The sequence below is a fragment of the Xiphias gladius genome, chromosome 8 (assembly GCF_016859285.1).
Source record: "Xiphias gladius isolate SHS-SW01 ecotype Sanya breed wild chromosome 8, ASM1685928v1, whole genome shotgun sequence".
Taxonomy (NCBI): Eukaryota; Metazoa; Chordata; class Actinopteri; order Istiophoriformes; family Xiphiidae; genus Xiphias; species Xiphias gladius.
Genome location: NC_053407.1, coordinates 30,942,529 through 30,958,959, shown reverse-complemented (window position 1 = coordinate 30,958,959; position 16,431 = coordinate 30,942,529). Strand labels below are relative to the sequence as shown.

General features: G+C 40.9%; 1 protein-coding gene across 2 annotated transcripts in view; it reads left to right on the top strand.

The window, feature by feature from the left end:
* Nucleotides 1–14,060, top strand: part of rpgrip1l (RPGRIP1 like) — a 28,604-nt gene extending 14,544 nt beyond the window's left edge. The window contains exons 17-26 of one of the 2 annotated variants that reach the window (XM_040132725.1): nt 265–601; nt 2,069–2,373; nt 3,313–3,408; nt 4,385–4,459; nt 4,683–4,830; nt 5,409–5,506; nt 7,536–7,722; nt 9,976–10,060; nt 11,326–11,462; nt 11,627–14,060. In XM_040132725.1, the coding sequence (XP_039988659.1) occupies nt 265–601; nt 2,069–2,373; nt 3,313–3,408; nt 4,385–4,459; nt 4,683–4,830; nt 5,409–5,506; nt 7,536–7,722; nt 9,976–10,060; nt 11,326–11,462; nt 11,627–11,763 (1,605 nt within the window). In that variant the 3' untranslated portion in view covers nt 11,764–14,060. Of the gene's footprint in view, nt 1–264; nt 602–2,068; nt 2,374–3,312; nt 3,418–4,384; nt 4,460–4,682; nt 4,831–5,408; nt 5,507–7,535; nt 7,723–9,975; nt 10,061–11,325; nt 11,463–11,626 lie in introns of both variants that reach the window. The other variant, XM_040132724.1, reaches the window with a different exon arrangement.
* Nucleotides 14,061–16,431: the final 2,371 nt, after the last annotated feature.

Genomic DNA, 16,431 nt, shown 5'->3' with positions numbered 1-16,431 from the left:
ATCAAACTTTTTGCTGATCATTTTTTTTGTTGACTAATTGACTAATCGTTTCAGCTCTACCTTGGACCTATTTTAGTAATAGGTGGAGCTACGGAAGTTAAAACCATGTTGTAACAAACTGTCGTTCTACTTTGATTCTCTTATCCAGAACAACTTGCAGTAACTGCAACTTTAGAAGGTTCAGTTCAGTTCCTGCACAGTTATGTAAATTTACACCTTTTACTGGAAATGAACCTTAAATTTTCATCCAATCTTGCACCTCAGTTGCAACCACGAGGCAGCAGTTGGAACGAACTCTTCATCACTGTCCAACGCTGTCGAGACCTTCGAGCCAGAAGCTCCCAGCAGCCGAGTCCCTACGTGGTCTACAAGTTCTTTGACTTCTCTGACTACCCCACTGCCACTGTTCACGACAGCTGTGAGCCTCACTTCAACGACCTCAAGTCCTACTCTGTCCTGATGGATGTAGGTCTGGACCAGTACCTGAAGTCTGAGGTCCTTCAGTTGTATGTGTTCGACTACAAGGAGGAGCAGATGGACACATACCTGGGGAAGACCAGAGTACCTCTGCTGTCACTGGCTCAGGACAAGGGGATCACAGGTGAGGGCCAACTGGGGTTTGTTTTACTCTGCTGAAGTCTGGTCTTACTCCTACACCTCTTGTTTTTTTCTCTGGCTACGATCTTGCCTAAGTTTGTTTTTCATCTTTTCACAAATCTTTCATTCATTTCACGTATTTTTCAAGCAATAGCCCCAGAAATCTGATGTTTTCAAAGTTTTACTGCTTTTTCTGATGTTATTTTATTGTGAAAAATAGAGATTAAATAAATAATAACAGTAAAATAAAGAAAAAGTCCTGGAAGTGTTCAGAAAAAATATAAATTTGAGCATCCACAATTCCATGACAACTGGACAACTATATCTGCTGCTGTGATGGAGATCATGCTACGTGATCGAAAGCTCAAGCTACTAAGTGGCTGAGAGGCGAGATTGTTTTGTCAACGGTCACATCGATGTTTTTCAAGTGTTAGCTTTTATACTACAACAGAGCGGAAGTAGTTAGCAATTAGTCGAAAATTGATAAGTCGAAAGAAAATTATTTTTGGAAGTATTTTGATAATCAGAGAATTTGCTGCGAATTCTGGGCTTTAGATTGTTGGCCAGGCAAAACATTTGCATTTGTGGATGGCACCCTGGAGTCTCACATTTTTACTATTAACTGATGTTCCATAGATCAATTGATTAATCAATTTATCAAGAAAATAATCAGCAGATTAATCAATAACGCAAATTATTGTGAGTTGCAGCCCTAGTTTTGTTCATTGAGGCTCAGTCTGCCCAGTTGTAAGTGAAAGGTTACAGGACGGTTTCCTGCTGTGCCTCAGCAAACATTATAAAACGTTAAAAAAAACTATTAACATTAAGAGACTTCCAGTTTGCACAGAAGATACCACATATTAATGAGTTTGGCTGTTGTGGTCATTTGCTAACTACACTGATCAAGATGAGACTTGTCAAGATCTGATTGGTTTTTCACTTTGGCTTCACAGTTTCCTGACACATATTATACACATGACATTTTTTATTAACAGTTTAGATAAACTCAGATTTTTGTGCTGAAATGGAAAATTTTAATACTATCCACATTTTACCATTCACCTGTCAAGCTGTAGTCTATCTAGTCTAACCCTGAGCTGCAGTCTATCTCACCCATTAATTATGGAACCAACTATATGTGTGTGTTTTATCTCTTTGAACAGTTACACAGCAACCCCTCCCTTCTCTACTAACTCTACTCAGATGCTGAATTAAACTTACAGAAAGACAGGAGTTGGCATCACAGTGCTAAATCGGATTGCTGTCTCTCTGACCTTAGATCAGTACGATGGATTGATTTTACCATAATTCACCTTCTTTTTTTCATAATAGTATGGAAACCTGAAACTTGTCATTAGTTTGGTGTGAAAGTTTTCCTCCTACTGTAATTTATCATCGACTCCTGCCCTGCTTCATGTTTTATTTCAGTGTTTTCTAACAAGTCACGTCAATTGTCTTGTTTGTCCGTCAGGCGTGTTTGAGCTGACCGATCCCTCTGGGCTTCCCGCCGGCCACATAGAAGTTACACTGAAATGGAAGTTCACTTACCACCCTCCATCAGGCTCGATCATGACTGTTGAAGCGCCAGAGTTCATCGTCCCTAAAGAGAAGCCCATAGAGGAAACTGCTGAGCCAAAGCAAGAACAGAGTGTGGATGAAGAGCACAGAGATAAACTACTGAAAGACAAAGATGTTGAGGAGATACTGCAAGAGGAGAAGGAAGCCGGAGTCCTTTTTCATCACTCCACCTCTCTCCCTGATGTTGCTGTCTCTAAGGTCAGGAGATATATTAACACACAACAGTGCAACCATTCGTTTTAACAATGCTGCAACAGTCCAAAAAGAACATGGAAGACGTTCATATATTTAGGGCCAAAAATGAATCCCCACTGAAGTTTCAAACAACAGAGAGCAAAGCAGCAGCAGTTTATGTCCCTATGATTTAATGTTCATTTGCTCTTAAAGGAACAGTTCAACATTAAGATAAACCCCCTTCTCCTCTTTCTGTCTGAGAGTCAGGTGTTCAGGTTGATCCCACTCGCATGTTTATACAGTTAATGTGAAGCTACATCCGGCCGTTGGTTAGATTAGCTTAGCATAAATACTGGAAACGGGGGAACAGCTGGCTGGGCTCTGTCCAAAGGGAACAAAAATCCACCTACTAGCACCTCTAAAGACCACTGGTTAACATGGTATAACTGGTTTTGTTTAAATCATACAAAACCCAATACGCAAAAACATCAATTCAACGTTTTAGAATGGGTTATGTGTCGGACTGTTTCTTGGGTAGGACCAGTTGCTCCAGTTACTGGCCCTGGTGTTCAAGAAGATTCTGTGACCCAAAAAGGTTCCATGGCCCGATTGGGAAATTTAATCTCAATTAGCACTGCAAACAATTTAATGGTAATATTGCACAAACATCATTTTAATAGTTGTTACCAAAAATTTAACTCTTAAACCCGTGCAGTTTCTCATGAAAATGAAACAAAACCAGAATCAAAAACCCACCAACTACTTAGAAATTATCTTGAAAACACTTGATGTCTCACTACCAAGGTAGAAAATTACTGGTTTACTGAACCTGTATATGTATATGTATATGTATATGTGTATATGTATATGTATATGTGTATGTGTATATATGTGTATATGTATATATATGTATATATATAGATATATCTCCATGCTTTTATCTGAATGTTTTCTTACCATCAGGCCCCGCTGCCAAAACTCAGACAGACGACACGAGTAAAGGAAAAGCTGGCTGCCAAAAAAGTCACATTTGTAGATCCCACAGCTGCAGATGACCAGGTGAAGTTTGTAAGTAAGAAATTCCTTACTGTGGCCCATGCATGTCGCATAACGTTGTTTGTTTCTGAAGTAGAGATGCACTGGCCTAATACCACAGATCCGACTATAGTAAGCACCAGTTTGTGTAGACGCCATTGATTACAACAAGTGTATTTGCTTGCAGAATGGATTTAAATAATTTGGAAATAGAAATGCTAACTAGTGTAATTACCAAATGACAAGGTTTTGTGCAGCTGGGTTTTGTAATGAGGGGACTGGAAAAGAATAAAACTTCCCACATATAAGGGGTTTAACTTTTATAGTGGTCATTCAATGCTAACTCACCCAGAATCCAGAACTTTTCCCAGTTCAAGTCTGGGATTTTTTTCTGAAAAATTCCTATGAAAACTTCCATTAAACTCACGGGACCCTGCAGAGTCCTACAGCTCTGCTCCAAATCCTGTTTCAGTTGTGAATTTTTGAAGTTTGGCCCTCGGAGCTAAAGTTCATCATTCCTGTGATTCTCTGTATTCTCAGCCTCACCGATCACTTGTTCTTCAGTGGACTGGGTTGAAATTTGTACTGAACATCCAAAAAAACCCTCAGGATCATAAACAACATGCGTTCATGTAAATAGTTGTTGCTGAATGTTTTACAGTTAAAAAACGAATTTAAAAAAATTAAATCTTACCTGAAACAAGAATCTTCAATTAAACTGAAAAACTGAAAAAAGTATTTGGAGTAGAGCTATTAGATTTTAAAAGGTCCCATGAATTGCATCAAAGTTTTTACATGAATGTTTTTCAAGAACCTGGGAGGTCCCACGTGAGTTGCTGTAGACTGACCCATATCAGATAATGAAAGTTGTTGATTTTGTTCGACTGTGGAACCTGCAGTTTTCAGCAACAAATGTAGGTATGAGTGGAAATATATTACAACTAATATAAGCCAGAAACCACCATCAGTGGTTAATATTTTCACCGTTTTCTTCTGTAAGGCTGAGGACAGGAGCCCACAAGGCCCCAGTGTGTCTGCAGACAAGAGAGAGACATCATTATCACCTGTTGTAAAGGTAAAAAAAAAAACCCTACACTGTCTGATTATAAAGAGGATTGCAGTCAAACCATTCTTCAATTTACTGAGTGAAGATTGATTTAATGAATTTATAATAAATCTACAACACAGTGAGGTGTGCATAAAGTGAAGGGGTCTGACTCCTCTGTGAAGCCACCGTGTGCTCTGCTGGAGAGTGACGTAATTTGAACTGTATGTTATTGCATGTGTTGTTTGTGCAGGTTGTGTCAGAAGTGACTCCAGCTCCTCAAAACACCCCGGAGGAAGAGGATGATGAAGACGAGTCTCACTTCTCTGAAGGACAGCTGGTCCCAGCGAACTCCCAGTCCTACTCTGATGATTCTGAAATCTCAGAGGAAATAATCGAAGGTCAGGAAATATATATTGAATATTGATTTTTAGAATCACTTGCAATAACACCTGACAGTAATAAAGAAGATAAGAAAAAAGCTGAAAATCTCATTGCTTTTGTGGCTACTCTACCAAAGTTTTCTGCTTTTATAGTTTGATTTCCACTGTGGATAGAAAACAAGTGTTGGACCCGTTGGTTCTCCAACATAAAACAGCCCCAAACTCCAACAGCCTGGATATTTTTAGGCCCTGTGCTCTGTCTTTAAGGTGCAAATGTTTTGGTTTTACGATGCCTCCTGAGCAGAACAGACATAAATATTGAATGTGGCTGCCAATAATCTTTTAGAGCAGAGTTCATAAATGTTAATGGCAGTCATCTGAGAGACAGCGTACAGTTTGCTCACCTTGTTGCCAGATGCCAGATGCAAAACGGGAAACGGTGTGTTCAGATCTGTATAATTTGCTTTTTATTTCCTTTTTAAAAGGCAGACACACTCAGAGCTGTTTGCCAGTTGTACACAATCAAAGTCTTTTTCTATTGTGCCAATGATTCATCTCATTCCTTTCTTTTCCCTCTCCTGTCTGGATCTGTCCAGGTACCGATGAGGCCCCAGCAGCCAAACAGGATGAGAACGAATCGACTCAGTCCGACAGCGATGACTGCATTGTTCATGGACAGGCCACCGGGAGGAAAGTCAGTGAAACGCCTGTTTACCTTCCACAGATCCGAGCGAAAGCCTTGGACAGAGGAAGTAGTCACTGTACAGGGATTGAATAGAAGGAATATATCAGTGGATTTAGGGGGGTTGTTGGGTTATCATGTACACAGCCCTCGTGGCCTGAGAGCACACAGCAGAGTTGATGTCCGGCTCTGGAAAACAGTTGAATTCATGTTTTGATTGTGGAGAGATTTGTGAAGGTGTTTATTTTTGTGGAGGTTCAGTTTGATTTTATTCTGCGTACGAGCAGGAGGTTGTTTCTGAATTCTGGCCCGAGTCTGATCGCTCGGTCTGTTTGTTAACAAATGTATTATTTATCTCTAAATCTCTGCTGTTGTTACACAGAAGATGGCAAGTCAAACCAGTCAACAACAGTCCGGTCAGCAGACTTTAATTAGATTTAGGGTTGAAGCCAACAGTTATTGTCATTATCAATTATACGTTTGGCCCGTATAACATCAGAAAACAGCTCAAAATGCCCATCACAATTCACTAGAGCCCAAGGTGATGACATCAAGTGTCTTATTTGGTCTAACAACGCTCCAAAACACAAAGTTATTCACTTGAAAACCACAGAAAATCAGAAGATGTTTACATTTGAGAAGCTTAAACGAGAGAATATTTGGGTTTTTACTTATGTAATTACTTAAACAACAAAAGATTAATTGACTAATGAACTAATACTTTCAGCTCTAATTGAATGACAGTCTCAGTTAATTAAATGAATTGATTTTATATAGGTTGCCTAATATAGTCAAGGATGACGAGTTAACAAGCATCTAAAAACACCAAATGAGCACCTTAAAAACTCTTCCTGCTGATTCTAATCTAAATAATCTAAGGGATTCTTAATCTCAAAGTTAGTCTGAACAAACAGTCTTGTCCATCACTTCTCTCCACATGTTGAGCAGGAGCTCACATTAAAAGGCCTTTATGGCCATGCCCATATTCAGAGACAGTATTGACTCCGTCTCTTCTCTTTTATCCCGAACCCCTCTTTTCGGTTGAAAGAAATTTGGAAAAAACCCTAACCGTAACATTAGTTTCCAAGTATTCGCAGGTTTTGTTATCTCCCATGAGCTGAAAACCTTAAACCCCTAAAACCACCTAAAACAGTAATTAGATCAAGATACAGACCCAAACAGCAATTTTGTACCAAACTGAGAAGTTGAATCTCAAAGACGGCGTTTTCAGTGTGGTCCCAATGTGATGATGATAATTTGTCAGAGGACTCTCAGTGTCAGATTCAGAGATACTCACACACACATTTCTAGTGAAGTTGCCCTCAGCCTTTGACTGTGCTCACAAAGGTCAGTGCAGCTCGGGTTAAAAGTTCAACAGTTTTGAACTTATTACGGAGACACGCTCGCCCTCTGGTGGGAACGGTTGGGTTTCTCTCTGGAACACTCAGGTCCTGACCTGACTCTGTAACGTGCCTTGAGATAATGTATGTTAAGCTTTGGCGCTATATAAATAAAATTGAATCAAAGTGAAATCGAACCTCCGAACCCTGCATACAGCATGAGACTGTGGCAATGCAAATACAAACGGCTGCAACTAATGATGATTTTCATAATCGATTAACCTGCCAATTCTATTCTCAATTAATTGTTTAATGTAGAAAATGTGGGGGGAAAAAAAGTGCCCAAAAAGAGTCCAGGGTGACGTCTCCAGATGTCTTATGTCCAACAGTTCAAAACCCAAAGAGATCCAGTTACAATGAAATCAAATGTAAAAGAGAAAAAAGCAGGAAATGATCACAATGGAAGTAAATGTTTGGCATTTTTGCTTGAAAAAAAACGACTGAAGCGATTAATCATTTATCAGAATAGTTGCTGATTTAATTTTCTGTCGATCGACTAATTGTTTCAGCTCCACGACTACACAATAATGGAAGAGGCGGTCGCAAAAGCTGATTTTCTGCAATAATGAGAATCCAGGAAGTAGCTGATGCTGTAGCTGAACTAAACTCTCATGAACTCTGATCCATGCGTTCGTCCTCAGCCCTCAGAGCGAGTGCGGGTGGAGGTCGTGGCTCTGAGCCTGAAGCCAGAGTCCCGTGTGGCCCGGGACAGCAGTGTGGTGCGTCTGTTTGTGGAGTACTCTTTCCTGGATCTACCCACAGAGGAGACCCCCCTGTCTCTACCCAAACCCCCGCAGGGCAAGAGCATCAACTACAACTACAGCAAAGGTAAGATCCTGGACCTGGACTTGGTTTGTATTCCTGCTGCATCTAAATATCAGTTTCTTTTTTTCAATCCAGGTGATCGTCAGCGTTACTTTGGAAATTAGGACTTCATTATCAAGTATAGGTGTTTGGAGAAAGTTAGTCAGACCAAGTCCAGACACTTTCTTTGCTTGTTGCTGCTCGTTAAACAAGTTGATACTTTTCTAGAATTAGCATTTTGCAGAGAAATAACTGAGGAATTTTCTGCCGTCACTGTTTATTTTCTTTAAATAATACCACATTTCACAGTGAACCAAATATTAAGGGTGTGCCATATTATATCGCACATAATTCTGGTATAAATTTTAATGTGATAAAAATGTGTCATTTCACAATATGAACGATACTTCGTTGAAGTATTTATACAATAACTACGTACGTACAGCAGCAACACACGTCTGAAAGGGAATGTTACGTTGATGCTGTTTCCACTGTTTGATAGAAAAAGGAGCTACTTTGATAGTGTGGAAGTAGTTTAGACCGAAGCCGAATCTGTTCCTGCTCGTTCTACAAGCTCTTCCCTCCTTCAGCGAATTCATCGTAAAGGAAGGGGAAATAAAAATAATCAGAGCTGATGCAATTATTTGGTCTAATTCCAAGCTCCTCCTCACCTCCCACTGACCAGAAAGAGAAATAAAGTTGAAGTCAGCCGTAACAACATCGTTATTCAGCGGTGTTTTCCTGCTCCGAGACTTCAAGGTTACAGAGACGTTCAGGAAAAAAATACAGACGCGTGTTAGGTTGTGGCCCGTGAGATAAAACGTCTTGGTTTTACTAAGAAATCTCTGTTCTCAACAGTAAAATTGAGTCTAGTTTATTTGCAAATCTCAGCCTCAGTAGAGCAGACACAGCTGTCCCAGTCTGAGTCCTAGTCTCTAAGGTCACTTCCACACCTGTGGTTCAGTTCCTTTGGTCCCAGACACAGAAAAATCGGCCCGTTCTTGTCTTGTAGTTTGGTTTTGTGTTCTGACGTTTCCCCTGTTTAAAATTGCTAAACTTGAAATAGTCATTTACATTAATAAGGGATCTCTGAACGAGTATAATGACACATGGTCACACGTCTCAGTAGCCATGTCCTCAACATTAAGAGAAAGGAAATTGGGACAAAAAACGAACAACGAATGATCTCATGTAAATATAATTTATCAGTGTGCATGTATCCAGGTTTTTCTGACTCACTTAGACCAACAACCCAACCACCGCAGTTTTTTTCTTTTCTTTGCCAGAAATAATTGATGATGAGCATTATAAGTCGATACGTCATAAATACGGACAGACGGTTGGAAACAGGACAATAAAGAGGCAGAGTAGGACACAAACACATCATCCTCTGGTGCAACTCCTTTTTACTGTGATTGATCAGGGAAAATCCCGCACTCCTGCTCCTTTTCAAACGGCTTCAGTCCGTTTGTTTGATATTATCTCAGTGCAGATATGTCAGTGTCTGTGTACATGTCGGCTGATCAGTATCAGTGAATCAGTGTGAGTTTGTCCGTCAGGGATGGTAGATGCTGACTGGAGGAGCCGGGGATCGAACCACCGACCTTTCGGTTAGTGGATGAGCCGCTCTACCTCCTGAGCCACAGCTGCCCAGAGAGCACCCACGAGATCATTTTTACACTGGAAACTGTTACACTCAGTATCTAGCGAAGAGATCTGTATCGAGATTTTGTGTTTATATTAAAAAACCACTGTAGGCTGATATATTGTTATTGAGGCAGCGGGTGCAGTGGTTACTACTCTCTCCTCACAGCAACAAGGCTCTGAGTCTGAACCTGCCGGCCGGCTGAGGGCTGTCGGCCCTGTGATTGACTGCCGACCCGTCCAGGGTGTAACCCACCTCTCGTCCAGTGTCAGCTGGGATTGGCTGCAGCCCCCCCGTAACCCTCAGGTTTAAGCAGGTGTAGCTAATGGATGGATGGACAGATGACACCATATTATTGACATCAGTATCAGCCTCAAAAACACAGCCCAGATTATCTCAACCGAGTCAAACGGGTTAGGTTTTTTTTTTTTACCACTGGTGAAACAATTTCACGGTGAAATGTCGATGTTCTCTTGGCTCATTTTGAATGCAACCTAATATTTTGGAACTTTGTTATGAGGGTCATGGGAGGTCCTGAGAAAATGAGAAGAAATCTCGGCTCAGAAATTCAGGCCTCAGTGTGTCGTATTTTTAATGAGTGAGGTTTGACCTGTTTGTCTATTGTTCTTCAGTCATTCCTGTGGATGCTGAGAACAACGGGGCGAGGCGGCGGCTGCTGAGGGGAGTCCTGCAGGGACGAAACCCTCATATGGAAAGGTGAGGAAACATCCGATGAGAAAAAGAGCGATTCAGTTTTTCCTTGTCTAGACAGTGTCACGTCACCTAAAAATGTCCAGGGTATCAAGGGAGTAACACATGTAGAATGAGCGCAGGAGGAAGAAAGAGCAGGGAATCTGATGTTTTCTCAGGGTTTTTCTCAAAAAAGATTTCTTTACAGCTTAACGGAATGAGGTAAGATGTCCCCGTCGAAAAAGAAGAGTTGTCAGTTGTAATGGCTGAATGAAGTGACAAGATTTTACTGGGGAACATTGCTGTTCTGAACAAACTTAGGGGGGAACACCCCTAAAAAAACACATCGTCTCACTTACCTTTTGTGGCATCTAACGGTGCAGATGTTGCCGTTTTATTTGTCCAGGTTGAAGTCAATGGGATTCAGTTCGTGTCACTCACAGCTTGGAAGAAAATAATGTCAAGTGTCCCCTTGACTTTAAATATTAGGGACTATTAAGGAGTTCCAGTTTCTCAAATGGCTGGTGGACCTGCCCCCTTAACATAATGGATTTGAACCATCAGCGGAGAGTCTGGTCTCATTTTATCTGTTGACTCACTTCACTGTTTTCTGTTGTTATATCAGTTAAATCGTTGCACACAGAGCAAAGGAGAGCAGCAGGGCAGGGTATAGACCACAAACTTGTTACTGTAAAGTAACTGTAATGGAAATAGAAAAGAGTAATAAAAAATGGTTGAAGACTGGTTAAAAAAAAAAAAGCTTTAATGTGATAATTATTAGAAGAGATCACAACATGATGCACGTTCCCTGGTTCCAGCCTGTCAAACATCTGTCTTATATCAGAGTAAAGTGCTGGTAACAGTGGGAAACTGTGACAGCTATATTTGAGTTTTTTGAATTGAAAATCAGTATTCAACAGAATAATTGAGCCAGGAAGTAATAGAGCTCACCTTAAGTTTCAGTGTAACACCTGGAAGTACCTGCAGGATTTAGGACATCACTTCAGGGTCCAGAATGAAAGTCACTCAGTGTGAAGTGGTGTGAACACAGTGTGAACACTGAGGCTTTAAGCGAAGCAGGACACATCTGGTGCCCAGCTGTTAAACTTTAGAAATGAACAGGGGAGGGAGAGGGAGGACATGTATTTTTAGCAGGTTTTAATGAAGTAATTTAACTTTGTTTGTGGAAAAAATATCAGAGACAATCTATTATTGAAAGCAGAGTATTTGAAACACGTGTGGAGGGATGTTCGAGTCCGACAGTGACCGGCTCGTCTCTTTTTCTTCAACAGAATCCGGTTCACGGTGGTGAGCGAGCCTCCAGAGGAAGAAGAGCAGGAGAGAGAGTGTGAGGATGTGGGAGTGGCCTTCCTGAGGATCCCCGAAATCCTGGAGAAACAACAAGACCTGACTGAGACCAGTCTGAAAGGTCAGCACGCGCACACACACACACACACACACACACACACACACACACTCTGCAGGATGCAGGACATGACAGCGGCTCTCAGCTCAAATGAAATTTCCACCATGTAACACACAGATATCTTCCTGCTCACAGTCACAGTCCTTCTGTGTGTGTTCGTTCTGCAGTTCTGGATGTGGAGGACAGCAGCGAGGTGGTCGGCAGTCTGACTGTGTCCGTAGAGGGACTGGAGGCTCTGCAGGCCATCGTGGAGGACCAGGACCACGAACGAGCCGCCGTCTCGTCCCTGCTTCCATCAGCATGAGGCAACACTCTCTCAGCATCACCTGACACCATCGGCCTGACAAAACACCAGAGGAAGCAACATGTGAAGCAGCTGGTGAAGTACAGCTGTCATCTTACATACATGTAATATGTCCAGGACCGACTCAGGACCTGACTTAATGAAAAGGGTTTTCACACGTTCAGCCGTGTCCAGAACTGATGCTGATCAGCAGTGCAACACTTCAGCAGATGATCCGACTTTACTTTGAGCTCGTGTTTCATTCGGATTTTGCACCGCTAGTGTTTAATATTTACACTAATATGTGATACGTGTCAGTTGCTGTATGTTGACACAGTTCAAGCACAAGGGAACTGTGAACGTAATTGGACCGTTTCTTTGCCCAGTGAGCTCGGACTGGGTCGTCTGCAGGTCAGAATACACAGCGGTTAGAAACCGTACCAAGTTTGGCTGAAAACTGTAAGTTTCTCTCTGGATGTTAATGTTGTTCAGTTGGTCCACCACCATCTCAACAACTACGGGATGGACTTCCATGGAACAGGGTATTTCCAGGTCTTAAAAAGTGCAAAATGTAAATGTAAAATGTTGAATCTTGTCAGTCGCTGCTGTAGACAGTTTCATTAGGTTATAGGTATTACATTGCGTCTGTCACCTCCACACTGACAGTGACTGAGCTGCAGGAGGTGGTTCAGTCAAACACTGTCACTGCTGCTGCTGCAGGAGGAAGATCATCAGCTCACAGTGGAAAGCTCCAGATCTCTCCAGCTCCAAAACTTACATTTTCTGCCACTTATCTGGGTCCAGGTTGCATTTGTTTAATTAATTATATCATTGGGAATTATTGTTATATCCTATTTTATCCCTACTGGTTTTCCATTATACTTTTTTTTCATTACTTTGGTATGAAATTATAATACTTCATGACAAGTGTGATACTATACTATATTGTAGTGTGTAGTGTTAGGACCTGTTTCCCATTGGAATACACTTATAATGTGTAACCCTGGTGCCTAAAGCTCAGTTTTAACGTAAACATCCAGACGTCTTTTGACCTGCAAATCAATGCTTAGTTTGAGGTTGATTGAAAGGAACCTCTGGCCAGATGCTGGTCAGATTCAGCTGAAAAGTGGAGTCTGTCTCAGCCACCATGTGGAAGTCTCAATAAAAACCGTATATAAAAATAAAATTCAATGCCTTCCCCCGCAGTGGGGACTGTACTGTATCAGGATCTACCCAGTAGATTGAAATGTAAATGATCTTATTTAAGATATAAACTCATACATTCAGAATGTATTGTAAAGTCAAAATGTGTAAAGGTTTGTTGGGAAACTGTACAACATCTGTTTATAATGATCTATTTTTAAATGTGAAATAATTTAAAGTTTGTACTGTGTTTAATACCCTGCAGTTATTTATTGCATTTCGGGTCTGTTTACGATTTCTGAGGCAGAAGGGATTTGTTAGCGGGTCTGCCACTGTTCACGTAATATTTACTGTAGTTCAGGTTTTAGTTTTGGCTGCACACAATTTGTGTGTTTGTTGTTTTTGTTCTTTCTCTGTGCCTGACATCTCCATGGTAACGGCCTAAATGATACCGCAGCCTATCAATGGTCGTCCCTCTGTAGGAATACAGCAGGACGTCCAAAGGATTTCAGCTGTTCATGAAGGTTGGCCATTAGAGCTGAGCCGAGCCTCACAGCCGCCACGAACACACAGCACAAGCTGTTATTGTGACGCCGCGGGTTAACGTGGTAGACGAGGGAAGAAAAGAGAAGAGAAGAGAAAAGAAAAGGAAGGGGAGCTTAGTTTTAACTGGGTAGTTTAGCACTTTGACCATCTAGTTTGTGTTCTGCAGGACAGATTGGTGATGCTGCAGCAGCTCACAGACCTTATGACACCTTATGAAGCCTCCCTTGTTTTTATCAGGTGACTCAGACATCACCACTTATCACTGCGAAGCGCCAACTAACCCCACAGGGATGTTAAGGATCCACGTCTGTTTCCATTTAGTTCTCTGGTTTATTTTTTTAAGTTCCTCTGAGTATCTGACCAAAATAAAACAAAATGCACTTTTTGTACAATTACTCGCTTCATTGTTTAGCCTTGTATGTGAGAAAATAGTTTAAAAAGCCCATCTCAATTTCCTGCCTTCCAGGTGACATCTTCAGTTTTCTTGTTTTGTCTGACCAACAGTCCAGATCCGTGGTGGACTGTTTTATATCCTTGTAAACTAAAAACCTTTAGTTAAAACAGAGAAAAGCAGAAGTCGCAGGTATTGGAGCAGCTAAAGAGAGAAACCTACTAAAACTACCTCACAGATTTGCATCAGTTGGTGTGCAGTCTCTTTGACTCGAGGACTGATGGGTGTTCCTGCTGTTCCTCTGGAGCTGAACTTGTTGGGTTGAACCATCCTGGAGATCTTTCAAGTATTTTCAATGCCTCTGCGACTCTTCCTGTCCCCTCAGCAACAGCAACAAAAGTGTGAGATGGATCCTCATTGTTTATGTTGTTCTTCAGTTTGCTGAAGTGATTTAGTTTGCGCTGGTAAAGCAAAATTCTCTTTTCCGAACCATTGGCGGCAGCGGTCCTAAAGGTGGATATCCTAGAGCTTTTTTTTTGGTTTGTTTTTGCCTTCATTCTGGGCGTACAGCCAGTCGACATAAGGAAACACACATAAACTCGGGGTGTGGCTCAAATGTATCATGGACACTATGAAGCTGTCAGTTAAAAAAACAAGTGAGCAAAAATGAGAAAATGTTTCTAGTTTATATGAACTGTTCACTCTCAAAGACCTTTGTTCTCTGCAGAACTGAGACCAGAAGAGTATCAGGCAAGACTGAGAAGGTTTGTATGGACAGGAAATTGCTCAGACCACATATTACAGCTTTTTCCCCTTTTGTTTTAATTTGTTGTTTTACAGGGACAATACAGAGTAATCAACGTCTGATAACGTAATTTTTATTCTCTTGTTTAGTCTGCCGTATTTTATTTTAGCCTATTTTTTATCTTCTATTTTATTTTCTCTTTTAAAAACCGATTTATATTGTCTTTTAAATATCACCTCGTGTTTCTTTTCTCAATGTCTTTTATGTTTTACGTAAAGCAGTTTGTGTTTATCCAAAACGTGCCTATTTAATGGGGCTTACTTTAAAAACACTTTTCAAAGTGCACGTGTCTTAAAAATGTAAAGGCTTATAAAATACAGTGAAAAGAGGAAGAGCAATTAGATACCTGATTGAAAAATACATAAGAGATTTTTAATATTTTAAAACTCATGGAACAACACTGTAAAAAGTAATTAATTGAGAAGTTCTCATTCAAGCCTCCTGGAAATTTAAAAGGTCGCCAGGTTTCACTAAAAAAACTGGACATCATCAGCATAGAAATGATCAAAGACAAACTGACAATTTGCCCATAAGAGAACATGTAGAGAATAAAACAAGCAAGGGTGTTTAATACCCTGCAGTTATTTATTGCATTTCGGGTCTGTTTACGATTTCTGAGGCAGAAGGGATTTGTTAGCGGGTCTGCCACTGTTCACGTAATATTTACTGTAGTTCAGGTTTTAGTTTCTGTTGTGGCTGAAGAGCTCTGGTCTTTGGCAACTAAGCAGCAGCAGTTTGAGTTTCTACAGTTGAATGTAATTTTGTTTTTCAATGAATTAGTCTCAGTGTGTTGATAAAGATGAGTAGACTTTGGGGCTGATGTGCTGCTTTAAACCTGCAAAGTTAAGACAGAATGATGTTTCAGCCACTGTTATGTTGCCTGTTTATAGGTGAGACAGTAAAAACTCAAATCACAAACGTGCCTTAAATTTGATATTTCCTGTACAATGTTTTGTATTATGCTCTAATAAAGAGTGGGGTTTTTTTTCTGTACACTTGAGGGGACCAAATATATTTTACGCTTTCAACTTAACGTAATATGCTGCTCGTCGTTATCGTCATTACACGGCTCTGTTTGATGGACAGAAATCCAAGATACGCTTTGACGCAACAACTGCGAAGTTGCACAGTATCTGAATCTTTTACAGTATACCAGTAATAATAAATAATAATACATTTAATGTAACCCAAGCACATTTTACATACAAAAAACAGGCTAAAAACTTCATTAAGAAAAAGCTTGACTCGACGTAGCATAAATATAAACAGTTCCTGTAACGTATAGAATAACAAAAACTTCAGAGTTTTGTTTTTTCTTTGCTTCACTGCATATAAATCCAGAGCCCGTTGTCAGCTGTGGACGTGGGCTGTCTTGACCCTTAACACCCTCCCTGCCAGGCAGAGCTGTTCTGAAAAAGTGGCTCTAAGAGTGTTTGACTTTAGGTTAAAAACCATGAGATGATTTAAATAATCAGCCTTTAAATCTGACCGAGAGTCAGTGATTCCCAAACTCAGGACTCACTGTGAGCTGATTTAGAGAACGTCCCGGTCCCGCTGTAGATTTAGGCACCCCTTCCTCTGTATGCACTCATCCTCTACTTTTTGTTGTATTCTTTTCCGTACTCTGTGGTTTCTCATCTGTAATCGTGTTCGTTGATGCTTTGTTGTCCCAGTCTGCAGAGAGACGGTTCGACTCCTGTTATCAGCAGAGGGGTGAGGCAGCGACTCAGTGGGCGGCAGTATGTCAGCTCCAGCTGACACAGACCGGACCTGTGAAGAACAGGAGGAGATGAAGAAAAAGACT